The following is a 17,553-nucleotide window of genomic DNA, read 5'->3' on the forward strand; positions in this document are numbered from 1 at the left end:
CCACTCAACTCTTTTATCATGATTAAGACATCTGAGATCAGCTGATGATACAGACTAAACTTCCATATCTCCTTCAGTGTGCTCATTAACTGATTGGAGGCACAATGTCTGCCTTTGTTTGCCCTTGAATGTGTTGTCGTATATAACTACCGTGGAAAGTATCAAATATCTCTAAGAGGTTACTTAGACCTATGTTTGACGGGTTTGGCACCACACAGCCTCCCTAAGCAACTGCCCACTGCTTAAGATGCTCAGTAGCTTCTAATGGAAAGCAAGCCCCAAAAACATGCACAGGGATTTGTGGCTTCACACCCGCATGTCCACCACTGACAAGCCGTTTCTTTGCATTCTTTCTAATCATCTTAGATCAGAGCAAGCAAGGGCGTCATGTGGACCCTCTCTCTCTCTCTCTCTCTCTCTCTCTCTCTCTCTCTCAATATCTCTCGTCATTGTCTGTGTTTGTATTCGTGTCAAGAAAAAGTAGAAGACGAAGATGAAGGAAGGGAGGCGAACGAGGGAGGGGCGTCCTGCACAACAGGGGGCATGGCACGAAGGCGCGTGGGAACCTCATTTTCTCTCTATGTCTCTCACAGTCGACCCCTCCCCTGCGTTGGTCTTTTCTTCTTCTTGTCTCGATGGATTTGTGTTCATTAGTTGGATATTTGGCCATATGGGAACCCGAAGAGGGGAAAAATCTTCTTTTTCCTCAATCTGCTTCTTCTCCGGATGATACATCAATGGGTGTAGCGTCTCACAGGCACGGCTTCACAATCCTCTACTCAATCCTCCTTATGATGCGATTGTGCCCATGTTGATTGGGGACCCCTGAAGACTGATGATGTGCTATTTCTTATTTCTTCTCACATCCCTAGATAGACAACCGAGCTCGCAGCAATGTGTAGAAGAGAAACCAGATGTGCAACAGGAGTTCCTTTTCTTCTTCTTCTCATTCCTCTTGGAGACATGGAGACGCTGCGCTACTATTTATGCTACATGTCTTCTTCATCTTTGCATCCTTCTCAAGTAGCAAAAATGTAGTGGGATCCATGTCCCATAGGGTACCTGTTCCTACAGTATCATGGGGCAAAAAGCCTCGGTTTGTCAACACGCCTTGCCACAGGTGTTGATACATCTGTGTCTCCATCTCCAGTCTTACACCCTTGAACAGAAGATTTGCAGAGGGGACAGGAAGCATTTATTTTTAACCACTGATCAACACACTCCACATGAAAATGGTAGGAACATGGTAATCCTTGTAGATGTGCATTGTCCTTGTAGCGGCCCAGGCAGATACAACATGCCACATCATCCCTTGCTATTACCCTCTCATTCTCTGTTCCTACTGCCATCACACCACCTTCACTGGAGCTATCACTATCTGATCCATTGTAGTTGCTTTTCTCTCGCTGAAATAGTATCCTCTTGCTCTTGGACTTGTAAATGGGCAAAGAGGCAATAACATCCACAGAGGCTCCCCTCCCTTCCATGTGATTTTCACGGAAACCGAGGAGGGAAATCACACAAGGAAGGCAACAGCACACAGCAGCACAGAGCATGAATGGCATTGCATAGCTGATGCAGCTTAGGGCCAAGAATGCTACACACAATCTGTAAAGCTTTGGGCTTTCTTCAGCAGAGGAGGGTCTTCCAAACACCCAGACAACGGGCTTCCATCTCATCCTGCACCTTCTTGTACTTTGGGATACACAATTTCTTCACTGCTTTGCATCAGATCTTCAAGTCTCTCTTTTTTTTTCTTCCTTTGGTCTTCTTCCCCGGCTGCGCAGCAAAATGACAGCAACCCTCCCATGGCAGAAAATGAACATGAGACCAAGATAGAAGCATGCAAAATCTATATACATGGCTGAGCCATTAATCTCAAAACTGAAAAAAAACCATAAATCTTCCACTTAGTAATGAACAAATTCGTTATCTTCATCATCTCCATCCATAGCTTCAACCATTATATAAGAACAAAAGGGAAAATAGGAATTTCTGCACAAAAGACAGAGGAGAGAGGAGAGAGAACAACTTCTTGCACCACCAAAAAGAAAATATGCAAATTGGAGAAGAGAGAGGAGGGAAAGAGGCACATAACCACTCGTGCACTCCACCCCACCTCTTCCCAAAGAGCACACCCCTTCGTATTTTTATTATTTCTTTGAAACTTTGATACATTTGATATCATAAGACCTTTGGCCTTTAATTTTGAGTATTCCTATCGTTCACCAATGCATGCATGTAACACTTTTGTGTATACCATTTATTTATGATGGATGTGGATATGGATGTGGCCCCCTCATGTAAGTGTGTATTTTAGTGATTTTGCAACAATGTAAATGCTATCCCCTTTACAAAAGATAAAATTGTGATATATGCATGGACATTTTTGTGCCTTGATTTTATGCTTCGAGAGTGGAAAAAAACTGAAACTTTTACTGATTTTTGTTATTTTTGAGGTCTGAATGATTGATTTTTGAGGGATTTAGAGTGATGTATGGTTGTTAATGGAAGTATTTGAGAGTGTTTTGGATGATATTGATTATGTTTTGGAAGTTCATGATGATTCTCAGTAGAGATATGAAGCTCTATGAGGTTCTGTTGAGGTTCTCGTTGGTTCTGTATACCTTCTGTATAGCTTCCGTTTTGTTCTGATTATCTTCTGTATGAAGCATGGATTGATGATTGATGAAGATTGAGATTTTTTGGAAGCCTATTGAATAGTGTTTGATAGTTTGTAATGGTTTGTGTATGAGTTATGAGGTTCTGTAGACCTTCTGTAGAGCCTCTGTGTCTCTACTCTGTCTCTGTACTGTAACTGTACTGTAGCTGCTCTGGTACTGTACTGTAACTGTTTTGTAGACCTTCTGGTGCACAGATCGGACGCCGTATGCACGCATAGTGAGCGTCATAAGGTCCCCAAGAATAAAAGAACTCTACTTTTTGCACAAAAAACAATGAAGAAAGCTTGCACGACATGAACAAGAGACTAATTGGGTGCAATCTCCCCCCATGCCTTGTGTGAGCGCTCCACAAAGCATGTATTTTATATATTATTCATCTTCAAGCTCAAGAAATAGCCCAATTTACAATTAGCATGCTTTAGCTTTTGTGTTTGCTTTTGTGCCACTAGAGAATTAAAGCTATTGGGCGCCCAAGAAGTCAGGCGGTACCCAAATACAATGTCCAATACAAATATTTAAATCGTGCGCCCATGCGCATACAAAAATAATAAATAAATATCAAGCACTTTGATAAATAAGCGCGTCAAAATATGGACCCCATGCCTAAGATACGCTCCCATAAAAAATTGATGATAATTTGAATACGCGCTATCCTCCAATGCTTCCCAATACCACCATAGCTTGTTCTATATATCAACTGAAGCATTCACAATTGTTAGAAAAATAAGACAATTAAACCGACAAAAGTGAATACCTAGCAGTCTTTAGCTACAAAAATAAATTGGTTAGAACTCAATCCTAACCTTAATTTATTACGAGTGCGCACTCTAAACTCATAAACGTTTATTAATTTAAATATGTATTTTGCGAAATCACCCGCTATGGAATCACCCACTTACACATTAAATTAACAAAACGCCCGAAAAGGATAGGCGTCCCCATCGACTTTTCGCACAAAGAATCCACCTTGTTATGAGCCTCGGTAATAAAATTTTACGGAATCCACCACAAAACCTCACGAAATCCACCGTGGAATATGCCTCCTGGCATCATACCCCCGGGGTGAGATAGCAATTGTCCTCAATTGCTATTAGCTCAATGTGGAGCTAACAGTGTGGGAAAAGCACTTAGGTCTCTAACGTGCATCCATTGGGCCTCTTCAACAGGATGATCTTTAAACTTGACCAAATATCTAGAATATCTACGGCCAGTTCTAGTGGTCATAAAGTCAGTATCTATAATAGTTTCAGGCTCAAGGATTTCAGTTTCATCATCTAGCAAAGGAGAGTTTTCATAGACAGGGTGTACAGGTAGTTGTCCTCTAAAAGGTCGTAATAAACTGATATGGAAAGTGTTGTGGATTTTCCAATGTTGTGGTAATTCTAGTTTAAATGCATTGTCATTGATTTTGTGTATGATCTTGAATGGGCCATAAAATCTAGGTGCTAATTTGACAACGGGGTGTTTATCTACACTCTGTAATCTGCGTTTTTCAATTCGTAACCAAACATAATCATCAACTTTAAAATTCATAGCCTGTCTTTTCTTGTTTGCTTGTTTTGTGTATGATTGCTGGGCTTTAGCAATCATATCTTTAACTTCATAAAAAATAGTAGCATGCATGTTAGCAATATCATCAGCAGTCTGAATTTTGTTTGATAATGATGTAACATGTGTAGGCAATCGATATCCATAGATAATTTCAAATGGTGCTTTCTTTGTAGCTGTATGTGGTGTGTTATTATATGCAAACTGAAGTAAATGTAGATATGTATCCCATGTGTGTGGTTTTGAAATTATGTAAGCACGCAAAAGATCTAAAATAGTACTGTTAGTAGATTCTGTTTGACCATTTGTTTCAGGATAAAATGCAGATGAAAAATCAATCTTTGTTCCTAAGTTAGCAAACAAAGTAATCCAAAAATTATTGCAGAATCTAGAATCACGATCAGAAATAATGACTTTTGGTAAACCATGGTTAGTAAAAACAATTTTCAAAAACAATTGAGTAGCTTGAGATGCAGTTAAGGTTTTCTTGCATGGAATAAAATATGCTTGTTTGCTAAACCTGTCTACAACAGTCCAAATCATATCATGATTAGCTTTAGTGTTAGGTAAACCAGTGATAAAATCCATTGAAATCTGTTCCCATGGTCGTGATGGAATGGATAATGGCATTAGTAAACCATATTGTTTACCATGGTGTCTTTTTACTCGTTGACAAATTAAGCATTTAGATACAAAAGTAGATACATCAGTGTCCATATGTGGCGAATAAAAATCTTCAATCAATGTACGTAAAGTAGAGATAATGCCTCTATGACCTTGATATGGGAGACAATGAATTTCATGCAAAACAAATGATCGAAATGGAACAGTCACACATAATCTTTTTTCATAAAACATAAATCCATTAGTGTAAGACAATGAATCAATAGGAATCCAATTATTTGCAACTAGTTTATTCCAATCAGCTTGAAAAGTAGGATCTTGATGATAAGTATCTTTCATAGGGATAAGGAAATCAAATGATATCACAGAAATATTGTGAATTGTCGGTCTTCTACTTAAAGCATCAGCAACAACATTCTCTTTTCCAAGTTAGTATTGTATAAGGGGATGAAAACTTTGAATAAAAGCGGCCCATTTAATGTGTCGGTCAGATATTTGTGGTTGACTAAGGAGATGTCTAATGCTTTGTTGGTCACTTTTGATCATGAATTCAGATCCCATTAAATAATGTTTCAATTGACGTAAGGCTTGTACTATGGCTAGCAATTCTTTTTCATAGGTAGAATATTTAAGTTCAGATGGTTTGAGTTTGCAACTAGAGTAAGTTATGGGATGAGAATCTTGCATAAGAACTGCTCCTATTCCAGATCCACTAGCGTTAGTAACTACTAAGAAGAATGGTCTATTGAAGTCAGGTAATTGTAATACAGGAGCATGAGTTAAAGCATAATTCAACAAATCAAAGGACCTTTGTTGATTGTCAGACCAATTATACACGATACCCTTCTTTAAGAATTTTGTCAAAGGTAATGCAAGTAATGAGAAATTTCTCACAAATTTTCTGTAAAAGCTAGCAAGACCTAGAAAAGAACGTAATTCATGTATATTTTTGGGTATCGGCCAATTTAAAATTGCTTCTATCTTTTTAGGGTCGACTTTAATACCTTCTGATGAAATAATATGTCCTAGATATTCGATTTCTATTTGGAAGAATTCACTCTTTTCTGGATTAGCATATAATTGATTGTCTTTTAATAACTTAAAAACTAAAGACAAATTTCATAATGCTCATTCTCATTTTTACTGAAAACTAATATGTCATCAAAGAAAACAATGACACAATGCTGATGTTTCAAAAATATGCGATTCATCATACGACTGAATGTAGCTGGTGCATTAGTTAAACCGAAAGGCATAACCAGAAATTCATAGTGTCCAAATTGTGTTCTAAATACAGTTTTGAATATATCAGATTTGTCCAATCTTACTTGATGATATCCAGATTTAAGATCTATCTTATTGAATATGGCAGATCCTTGTAGCTTATCCATAAGATCATCTACCCTAGGAATCGGGTATCTATTCTTAACAGTAATTTTATTTAGGGCACGATAATCAATGCAAATGTGATAGGTATTATTTTTCTTCTTCACTAATAAGACAGGTGCACGAAATGGAGAACTACTAGGTCTAATTAATCCTCTGTTAAGCAATTCTTCTATTTGGTTTTGAATTTCTTTCTGTTCAATTTGGTTATGTCTATATGGTGCTTTACATGGTGGTTGTGTTCCAGGAATTAAATCTGTCTTATGATCTTCAGGACGTGCAGGTGGTAAATCAGCAGCAAAACAATCTTGGAATTGGGAAAGAAATTGTGTATGCCTAGGATGCATCTGGTTTTCTTTAGCTTGAATTTCATTCACCCATATTAAATAGGATTTGCTACTTTTACGTAATGCAAGTTTAGCCTGAGTATGAGTAAGCAATGGAAAATTATTGGAAGCGTGCATACCATGTAGTGTGATTTGTTTTCCTTGAAAATAAATTTTAATTGAATGCATAGAATAATCTATATCAGGATTGTATTGATGACGCCAAGGCATTCCTAAGATAATGTCACTAGACTGCAAAGGTACAACTAAGAAATTTCTTCGTTCAGTATAATCACCAATTTTAATTTCTAAATTATGCACCTCTTGTGTTCCATTATATCTCATACCTAGGAATGCAGCCTTGATGCGATAATGTGTAGAAACAGTATGTAAATTCAATTCTTTGACCAATTTTGCAGAAATAAAGTCATGTGTGCTCCCATCATCATGTCAAATAGTCTTTTCTTTACCATGCACAAAACATTTCATTGTTAATAAGGAATGGGGTGTTGGCATACCTGGCAAAGTATCAGAAGTAGTACCAATGTCGTCATCTTCTTCCATAAAGTCCGGCATTTCCTCACGTTCTTCATCTTCTATTGCTCCCAGATAATTGATATGGACAGATGGCTTTTTGGATTGACAATTGGCTGCTAGATGTCCAGGTTGATGACATTTATAACAAACTATGGGTTTTGCTTTGGATACATTATTGGTAATGGCAGGAAGTTTAGGAATGTTGGGATTTGACTGTGGGGATGGCTTAGGGTTTGGATTTGTGTTTGATGGCAAGGCATGTGGTCGTGTCCAAGATTTATGAAATGAAGATGGAAGAAAACGACTTTGATTGAATCTTCAAAAATTTGAATTGAATTGTTTGGAACCAAAGTTACCATTAGTAGGAAATTGTTGTGGTCGCTTGTCTTGTCCGCGAATTTTGTCTTCAATGTCATGGGCCAAGGAAATTGCATCTTCAAGGGTTGTTGGCTTGAACATATTAACCTCCGCATAGAAATGTCCAAGTAGGCCAGACATAAACTTGCGTTTATGAGTTGCTTCAGGTATATCTTCGAGCATTCGTACTTGCAATAGAGCATTCCAGAAACGTTCGGTATATTGTGAAATAGGTTCGCGATCCCTTTGTTGTAGAAGATCCCATTGCTTGATGGCTTTTTCGTGGAATTGGGGAGGAAGGAAATTCTACAAAAATTTCTTTTGGAAAGTCTCCCAAGTAGTGGGACAATCAACGCTGTTGCGGACCACAGTCCACCATAAAGATGCTCGGTCAACTAAATGGTTAGTGACACATTTAATTTTGTCTTTCTCAGCATATATTTCTGCATGTAAATAATCATCAAATTGACTGATAAAAGCAAGAACAGTCTTTCCATCGCGTGATCCATTGAAAGTACGAAATTTGAAGTTTCTTTTACTTATCTTTGTTTCTTTCCGAATAGATTGGGCTTCAAGTGTTGCATCGATGGTACGTCGTATAAGATCTTCAGGTTGTGATCCATCTTGATCGGTGGTAGATCGTTGCAGATTGGCCAATTGAGCTTGCAAAGCTTGTTGTGCTCTTCGTTCTTCTTGAAGCTGCATCATAATCAAATCCAACTTTTGCTCCATTGTTGGTTCGGGTAGATCACCTTCAGCCATAAAATCGTCCATGTTTTGATCAGTCATCTTGCAAAATTTCAAAAGACCTCACACACTCGAAACCTTGTTAGTGGGATGAGCGTAGCTCAAAGGCGGGTTTACAAAGCTTCTATATATATTTTTTAGTTTGGCTTTTGTAGTATTTCTCCTTTACGATTGCGAAATTCGTTGTCACAACCGTCTTCCAAGAAAATAATTGTGTGTATAGACTACGTATAGTTTGCGTGTTGATGATTGATTGCTGTAATCTGCTTCTGTCAGTTCACAGGTGTAAACAGGGGCTTCCAGAGGGTAGTAGACTGATTCGTGAGTTGCTGAGTATGAACTGCCTTTATGATAGTTATTGAAGATGACTTGTAGAACCTTATTGACTTGGGTAACTTAGAGGACTTGGAGCTTTAAGCTTTTATGACTTAGCTTGGATTTTGAGGACCTAAGTATGTCCTCACCCGATTCGACGACGGGCAGTTCGTGCTGTCGCCGCAGACGGATGAAAACGGATTATGAAGCTTTTAATAAGCTTCTTTTTGAAGCTTTATAACTAATCCTTTAAGTTTGAAAAGCTATGGATGAATTTTTTTATCTGTACTCAACGACTTGATGAGAAATCTTCCCACGTGGTCCTCCGCCTGTAGAGGCCGGTCCCTCGCGATCTGAGTGTACAGCAGGGGGTTCTTGACTGCCAGGAACACGCTGGTATCGATCGTTTGCCACGAGACTGACTGTAGAGCTTGATTGTTTCAGGAGCTCCGCCTTCGCGCAAGATGGTAAGCGATTGGAAGCTCTTGATCTCAGCTTTGCTCTGATACCACTGGTGCACAGATCGGACGCCGTATGCGCGCGTAGTGAGCGTCAGAAGGTCCCCAAGAATAAAAGAACTCTACTTTTTGCACAAAAAACAATGAAAAAAGCTTGCACGACATGAACAAGAGACTAATTGGGTGCAATCTCCCCCCATGCCTTGTGTGAGTGCTCCACAAAGCATGTATTTTATATATTATTCATCTTCAAGCTCAAGAAATAGCCCAATTTACAATTAGCACGCTTTAGCTTTTGTGTTTGCTTTTGTGCCACTAGAGAATTAAAGCTATTGGGCGCCCAAGAAGTCAGGCGGTACCCAAATACAATGTCCAATACAAATATTTAAATCGTGCACCTATGTGCATACAAAAGTAATAAATAAATATCAAGCACTTTGATAAATAAGCACATCAAAATATGGACGCCATGCCTAAGATACGCGCTCATAAAAAATTGATGATAATTTGAATACACGCTATCCTCCAATGCTTCCCAATACCACCGCTGCTTGTTCTACACATCAAAACTGAAGTATTCACAATTGTTAGAAAAATAATACAATTAAACCAACAAAAGTTAATACCTAGGAGTCTTCAGCTACAAAAATAAATTGGTTAGAACTCAATCCTAACCTTAATTTATTACGAGTGCGCACTCTAAACTCATAAACGTTTATTAATTTAAATATGTATTTTGCGGAATCATCCACTATGGAATCACCCACTTACACATTAAATTAACAAAATGCCGAAAAGGATAGGCATCCCTATCGACTTTTCACACAAAGAATCCACCTTGTGTATGAGCCCCGGTAATAAAATTTTACGGAATCCATCGCAAAACCTCACGGAATCCACCGTGGAATATGCCTCCTGGCATCACCTTTTGTAATTGTTCTGTAGAATGTATGTGTGACTTTGGGAAAGTTTTCTAACCTTTGGAAATGATGAACCTAAGTTCAAAAGAGCTAAAACAAATGGAAGAAGCAGCTGCTGAAGAGTGAAGAGAAGATTAGGTGACACTACTGTCACTGCTGAAGACTGAAGGGAAGACTAAGTGACAATGACAGTAGTGTCACCTAGTCTTCTCTTCAGTCTTCAGCAGCTGCTTCTTCCATTTGTTTTAGCTCTTCTGAACTTAGATTCATGCCTTCCAAAGGTTAGAAAACTTTCCCAAAGTCACACATACATTCTACAGAACACTTACAAAAGGTCTACAGAACAGTTACAGTATAGTGCCAGAGCAGCTACAGTATAGTTACAGTACAGAGACAGAGCAGAGACAGAGGCTCTACAGAAGGTCTACAGAACCTCATAACTCATACTCAAACCATTCAAAACTATCAAAAACTATTCAATAGGCTTCCAAAAGATCTCAATCTTTATCAATCATCAATCCATGCTTCATACAGAAGATAATCTCAGAACAAAACAGAAACTATACAGAAGGTATATAGAACCAATCAGAACCTCAATAGAACCTCATAGAGCTTCATATCTCTACTGAGAATCATCATGAACTTCCAAAACATAATCAATATCATCCAAAAAACTCTCAAATACTTCCATTAACAACCATACATCACACTAAATCCCTCAAAAATCAATCATTCAGACCTCAAAAACAACAAAAGTCAGTCAAAAATTCAGTCTTTTTCCACTCTCAACATATCCCCACACTTAGAAAGGAAGCATCCTCGCGACCTAAGGAAAAGAAGAATATAAGTTCATTAAAGAGCTCAATTTGGATCTTCCGTAGGATCTTCAATAATCTCTCCAAACCACGACCCCAACTTATTACCTGTATCTGATAGAAAAATACTACTAAAGGAAAACTTTCATTATTCATTAACTCATCTGATTAATCATTAAAAAAAATCATAACAAATTTGTAAAGGATATGAGAGGTTTTTTGTTAGCTTTCCACCATAGGCTTTCCATCCACCATCACCATCAATACTTTGAAAAGAGCTCTCGAACAAATTATTCTCAATCAGCACAAACTCATCACATACAATTATTACAACACACACAAACAAACACTAACACAACCATCTGAATGACACCTCCAAAAAGAGATATATCATTAAGAATCATCCAAAATACATTGCAAAGGCATCAATGAAGATGATCCCTTTTGAAGGCTTGGTGGTTTCAAAAACGATCCATGGAGAAGGATTCGTCTACAAATGTCTTTGGAGGATTTTGAAAGAACTGCAGGTAGCATATCCTTTCTAGCAAAACAAGGTATCTGCTAGGTAGACATAGGGCATGAAAATACAGGACATCCAATTGGTGGGAGTCAATGTCCACATTGACATTCATACAAAGATTTGGAGTGGCCTTTTGATCATTATGGGAATGCCTATGCATGTATGCTAGATACCAAGCAAAATGAGCTGTCAATCTCACTGAAGGATCTAGAGATTGTGAATATTGGTGAGCAAAATGAAGGTAATTCTGGTATGCTTGATTGGAAATTGTCCAATCCCCTGGAATTATTGGCCAGTTTATCTGAGGTCCTGTAAGAGAATCAGTCGAGCTCCATCCTCGTCTTCTGGGAATCTGCTGATCAAACCCTTTGTATTCACTAATCAACTGAGGGGGTTGAGAAATAGAAGTGGTAGGAGAGGGAAGTGGAATAAGTAAAAGTGGATGAAGAGATGGGTAGGCAAAATCATAAAAGGAGGAATAAGTTAAAGAAGGAGTGGCTGAAAATTTTAGGGAATCAGTTAGGAAAGGCGTTAATTGATAAATAGGAAAAGTAGAAGGTACATGGATAGATGGAGAAGAGCATGGTGGAGAAGGAGAAAATACTCTATCCTCAATAAAAGAGCAATATGTAAATATGGGAATTTGAGGAAAAGATTGAGGTTGGAAAAGAAGGGATAAGATTGCTGTTGAATTGGTTTGATAAAGGGAAAAATAGGTATCATAACGGTGAGCCATTTGTTGGTAGTACAGTAGGCTAGGAACAGAGGGACCTAAGATAGATCTTCTTTGATAGGCATAAAAAAAGGTTGAATCAAATGGATGGTTTTTGGAAAGGTGAGCTAAGAGATCCACCCTCAGTTGGTTAGTGATCTGTACATAGGTAGAAGCTGTGTTTTGACGTTGATTCAGGACCACAGAATCAATCATTGAATGCTAGGAATTATCAGGGCAAGTAGCCACTTTTGAGGAGTAACTCTGGAACATGTCATCTATTCGCAATTCCAAATCATTGACATACAAAACAGCTTGCAAAGCCATGTCTCCCACATACCATGCCATATCTACTTCATCTGGAATCAACAGGTCACCTCGTAGATACATATATGACAGCAACATGGTATCCGTCGTCACAGAATCTTCAAACACCATACAGACCACTTCTGTCAGTAACTTAGGAGACCAAACCCCACTCCAACCATCCTCTGGAAGAGGAAGATCCATCGTTGAAAGCTTCATGTAAAAGGCCAACTTCTGCAAGTGATAGTGGACAAAGAAAGAATGGTTCGGAGGAACATATTCCTGGAAATGCTCAAATGTAGACCATAGCACATCCATCCTGGACTGCAATCTTTTGACTTTATCTTGAAATAATGGACACAAGGTAGCCTGTCTCTGGAGAACTGCCAAGTCCTGCGTAGAGAGAGAAGGGAACATTGGAACATTAGGGCTTGGAGGAACAGATCGTGACTGTGCGAGTTGGTCTTGCAACTGCTTGATTTGGAAAGCTTGTGATTCCACTGTGTCATGAGCAGTCTATAAGGCTGAGAGTTTTGCATCGAAAAGAGTTTGAAACTCTTGCGCTTCTTTAGAAATTTTCTCCTTCTCCTCTGAGATTTTAGTGACCTCTGATTGAGCCTCTGTTACTGAATCTTCAAAGAAGATATCTCTTCTCTTTGGGTCTCAATCAGTTGGGTTTGTTGCTCCACCTGCTTAAATAGATTTGCTAGTGTGTCTTTAGCAGAGGCTAACTCTGATGTTGCTTTATGCAATTGGTCTTTGGACTGCATCAGTTCTTCATAAAAGGAAGCATACAGCTGTTGAACACAGGCTATCCTGAAAGTTCAATCGCACTCTGGATGTCTTTACAGAGGAATGGAATGGCATCTCCCGACACTAGACTATTCAATGAAGGGACTGATATGTCCAAGGAACCCTCTCTATGTGCTTTGAACAAGTTATTATATGTGAGATAAGCAGGGAGGTCACTGCCAGATGTAGCAGGAATTGTAACTGAAGGAAGAACTGAAGGAGCTTTATCTTCCACACGCTTCAAGCACTTTCACTCTGAATGACCAGGGGAGGAGGAGAATCAAGATCCTCTATATCAATAGGTTTTGACTCTTCTGAAGGTGGTGGAGGAGGTACTAGATCAGATGGAGGAGGTGAAAGCACACCCTTCTTTAGGCCTGAGTATGTCAAGAAAGCATGCAGGTAGGATCCATATGTGACGTTTGTGACATTTCCTCTGGTTACTTTGACGAAATGTTGATCCATCTTTGTAAGTAGGTAAGTGCTCTAATCAATAGCCATAACCGTTTTTAAAGATTTAAAGTTGCAATTTTTTAAAAAATCACATAATGGCTATAGCATCACCCGGTGGGGTCTACTAGCAGTCCTCCGACCCCGCCACTGGGGATGTTGCTCCCAGACCCCCACCGAGGGTGCTACCCCTGAACCCCTGCTAGGGGCGTTGCCCCCAGACCCTCGATGGGGGAGATTCCCCTAGACATCCCCTCTCCCTAAGAACCCACAATTGGAATACTACCCCTATTTCCACAATTAGAGATGTTGCTTACACACTCCTTATCCTACCCTGCTAGAGATTCAACTCTTGAACTATCACTAAGGTGGCTTCAAAATACCCAGTGACTTAAGACCATCCTAGAAGCTGTGAAGAGCTCTTTTGACAAGTAATGGGATGGTGTTTTGGCAGGCATAAACCTGTCTTGGAGAAACTGGCAGACCAACTTCCACACAAGATCAGTGATTATGGAAAAAGAGACTCCTGAAGTGTTGATCACTTTCTTGACATCCAGAATTTCCTTAGTCTGCTTCTGTAATAGCTTGTAAATCTCATCGTTGGAGAATAATTGTCTAGCTGTAACAAAGGGATCTCCTTTGTAGGGAAGAGACAAAGCCTTCCCTAACCCTCGGGGTGTCAATGTCATGGAAGCACCATGGACCAGTCCCGACTTCTTGCTGTATGAGTCAAGAAACTCATCACACAAGGATGGATCTTCTGGAATCAGGGGGAATGAAGCAGCCATGAAAGTCGCAATTTCCGTTTTTGCTATAGGCTCAAAAGTTAGTAGGGAAGAGTAATCCCTACTAACCAGCGGGACATATTGGATAGGAGGAGGAGTGTGAGGCGCCATTCAGATGGAAAACACACACACCACAATACATACAATCACAAAGAATGCCTGCAAAACAACCAAAGGGCTATAAAAAAGAAATCAATCAAAATAAGGACACACGTACATAGACGTAACTAATCCATTTACCACCCCAAACAATACACATCCTAGAAAAAATTTGGCATGACCTCTACACATATGTGACTGAAACCTTCATGCGATGCAACAAACAGGCACCCAAATCCCCATATCAGGCAAGAAAGAAACTACAAACCGTACCCGTAATCGTAACACACAGACAAATCATAATACCATAAAAATGTAAATCAAGACCGGATCATAACCTTGACCATCAGTGTCAACTAAAAGACGTTTACGCGCCCATCCCACAAAGCGTGTTTATTAAAAAGGGGAAAAAAAGTGTAGTGAGGGGAAAATTATTTTAATGAAGGGTTCATTTTAAGAAATTATTAATAATGGGTGACATTTTATTAGGTTATAAACCTTAATAAGAAAACAACAGTTCCTTCTTAAAATTTTAATTACAAATTATTAGGGTGAAACGGTGCTTTATCGAAACCCGGACTATGATTCCCAGACTGGATCTCTAAATGCAAATTTTTTAATTAAAAATTAATAGTGATGTGGAGCGCTTTTTTGCCAGCGCGTGCTTTTTTTGTGATGGCTGGTTCATTTTTATTAACAATTAAGGTGCCTCTTAACTGGGTGAATAAATAGTTTATTTAAGCAATTAATTGTGGTTAAGGGGATAATGAAATTAAATAAAACTCACAAAATAAATACCTGGTAGGGGTGTGTATACAATGGATTGAAGGCGCATGGAGTAGTCCCCTAAAAGCAATGAATCCAGTCAAACAAAATCAAAGACCACTTGACTGAACAAAAAATAAAGCACCTTAGTGTTTTTATTGATTTGTATTTTATTTTATTTTTTATTTTGTATTTTGTTTGTTTTGTATTTTAGGTGTGTTTTTTGTGTGTATATTGTATGGTTTGATTAATTTGTTTTATTATTTTTATTTTGCTTTATTTGGTTGTGTGTTTAAAAAAATATTTTTTATTTGAAATAAATAATAAAATCAAGATATATAACACATGGATATGTTATGAAGTGTAAGAGTGAATTTTCAGCCATTTAGCAAGTGTTCACAATGTATGTTAAGTCAGCCATGATTTTCAGCTGATTTCTAGGATTTAAAATGAATTTTTATGATGTGTAATATTAACATTAGGGGTTTTTTTGCTTCAAATAATATTTATGTCTTTTATGAAAATATTTTGTTAATTAAAAATTAGTGACAAAAGGGCAGGGGTTTATGGAAATTTTTGGGATTTTTCTAAATTTATTTCTGTATTTTTACTAATTTTTAATGAAACGTATCCATTTATTATGTAATGTTGAATTAATTTTCAGATTTTGAATTTTTTGAAATTTATTTGTTTTAATTCCTCTTTACCAATATTTCAAATAAGTTCACCAATATTGGTAAATTTTTAGAATTTTTTTGGTAATTTTTTCTGATGTGAAATGAATTTTTGGAATCAACTAAATCAAGTAAATGAGGTAAATCAGGGTAGTTGGTTAAGTGAGGTCAAGTTAGGTCAATTAAGTCACGTTAGTCTAGTTAGGTCAGTTAAGTCAGGATAAGTCAAGTCTGGTCTGGTTAGGTTAGTTAGGGTTGATTAGGTTAGTCTGAATTAGGCTAGTCTAGGGAGTTTAGGTAAGTTAGGTTAGTCTAGTTTAGTTAGTCTAGTCAGGGTAGTCAGTTAAGTCCTAACTAGATGTGGTTAGACGAACTAACCAGGGTTAGTTAGGGGGTAGTCAACTAACCATGGTTTAGTTAGTGGGGTGTAAACTAATTAGGGGTTAAGTTAGTAGGGTGAACTAACTGGGGTAAGGTTAGGGGTCAACTAACCCTAGGGAGTTTAGTGGCTAAGGGACTAGCCTTAGTTAGGTTAGTGGGGTACTAACCCTAGTTAGGTTAGTGATTAAGGAACTAACCTTAGTTAGGTTAGTGGGGTACTAACCTTAGTTAGGTTAGTGGGGTACTAACCCTAGTTAGGTTAGTGATTAAGGAACTAACCTTAGTTAGGTTAGTGGGGTACTAACCCTAGTTAGGTTAGTGATTAAGGAACTAACCTTAGTTAGGTTAGTGGGGTACTAACCTCAGTTAGGTTAGTGGGGTACTAACCCTAGTTAGGTTAGTGGGGTACTAACCCTAGTTAGGTTAGTGATTAAGGAACTAACCTTAGTTAGGTTAGTGGGGTACTAACCCTAGTTAGGTTAGTGATTAAGGAACTAACCTTAGTTAGGTTAGTGGGGACTAAGGTTAGATTAGGTGAGATTAATGTGAAATTAGTGTTAGATTAAGGGTAGATTAATAACTAACCAGGGTTAGAGTAAGGGACTAACCAGGGTGGTGGTGGGGCAGGAGGAGGAGAAAGGGAGGTGGAGGGTGGTGGAGGGGGAGGAGGAGGAGGAGGAGGAGGAAGGAGGGAGGGGTGGAGGCGCAGGCGGCCGAGGGGAGGCACACGACAAAAGGCGGGCAATGCTGGAGGTGCTGGAGCCCATGAAGGCGCTGGAGGTGCTGGAGCCCGTGCGACAGGCAAGGGAGAGAGAGGAGGAGGAGGAAGGAGAGAGGAAGGCGGAAGAAGGAGAGAAGGGGAAGGGGAAGAAGGAGGGAGGAAAGAGGAGAGAGGAAGGAAGGAGGAAGCGGCACGACAAGAACATGGAGGTATGTTTTTTTTTCTTTCTTTTTTTTGTTGTTTTTTTTGTTTGTTAAATAAATAAATTGAAATAAGGTTTTTGTTTTTTTTTTGTTATTTCTGGTGTTATATATATATATATATATATATATACGCTTCTTATAAATACATTCCAATGCATGAAATAGAAATTCAAAGATAGGTCACTAAAATCAAGCAATCAATTCAAACACAAGTCACTATCAAAATCAAACAATCTCAATATAGATTTTTTAAAATAATAATCACGATTTTGGTAATGGAATTTATTGACTTTTAAATAGATTTCTAATCCAATATTTAAAGGTAATTTTACTAACTTGATGCCTAATTGATTCATTTTAAAAATCATCACATCCTAAGATATGCTACTCAAGCCAATATGAAGCATAATGTTATGACATTTTGAAAA

General features: G+C 38.4%; 1 protein-coding gene across 1 annotated transcript; it reads right to left on the minus strand.

Moving 5' to 3' along the window:
• Positions 1–1,076: 1,076 nt before the first annotated feature.
• LOC148014073 (E3 ubiquitin-protein ligase At1g63170-like) lies at positions 1,077–1,679 on the minus strand. The gene has a single exon (XM_087666513.1). The coding sequence runs from the start codon at positions 1,677–1,679 to the stop codon at positions 1,077–1,079; it is 603 nt and encodes a 200-aa protein (XP_087522639.1).
• Between the last annotated feature and the right edge of the window lie 15,874 nt (positions 1,680–17,553).

This window comes from Lygodium microphyllum, chromosome 25, assembly GCF_053477565.2.
Source record: "Lygodium microphyllum isolate KBCC chromosome 25, Lygodium_microphyllum_v1.1.10, whole genome shotgun sequence".
In the NCBI taxonomy this organism is placed as follows: Eukaryota; Viridiplantae; Streptophyta; class Polypodiopsida; order Schizaeales; family Lygodiaceae; genus Lygodium; species Lygodium microphyllum.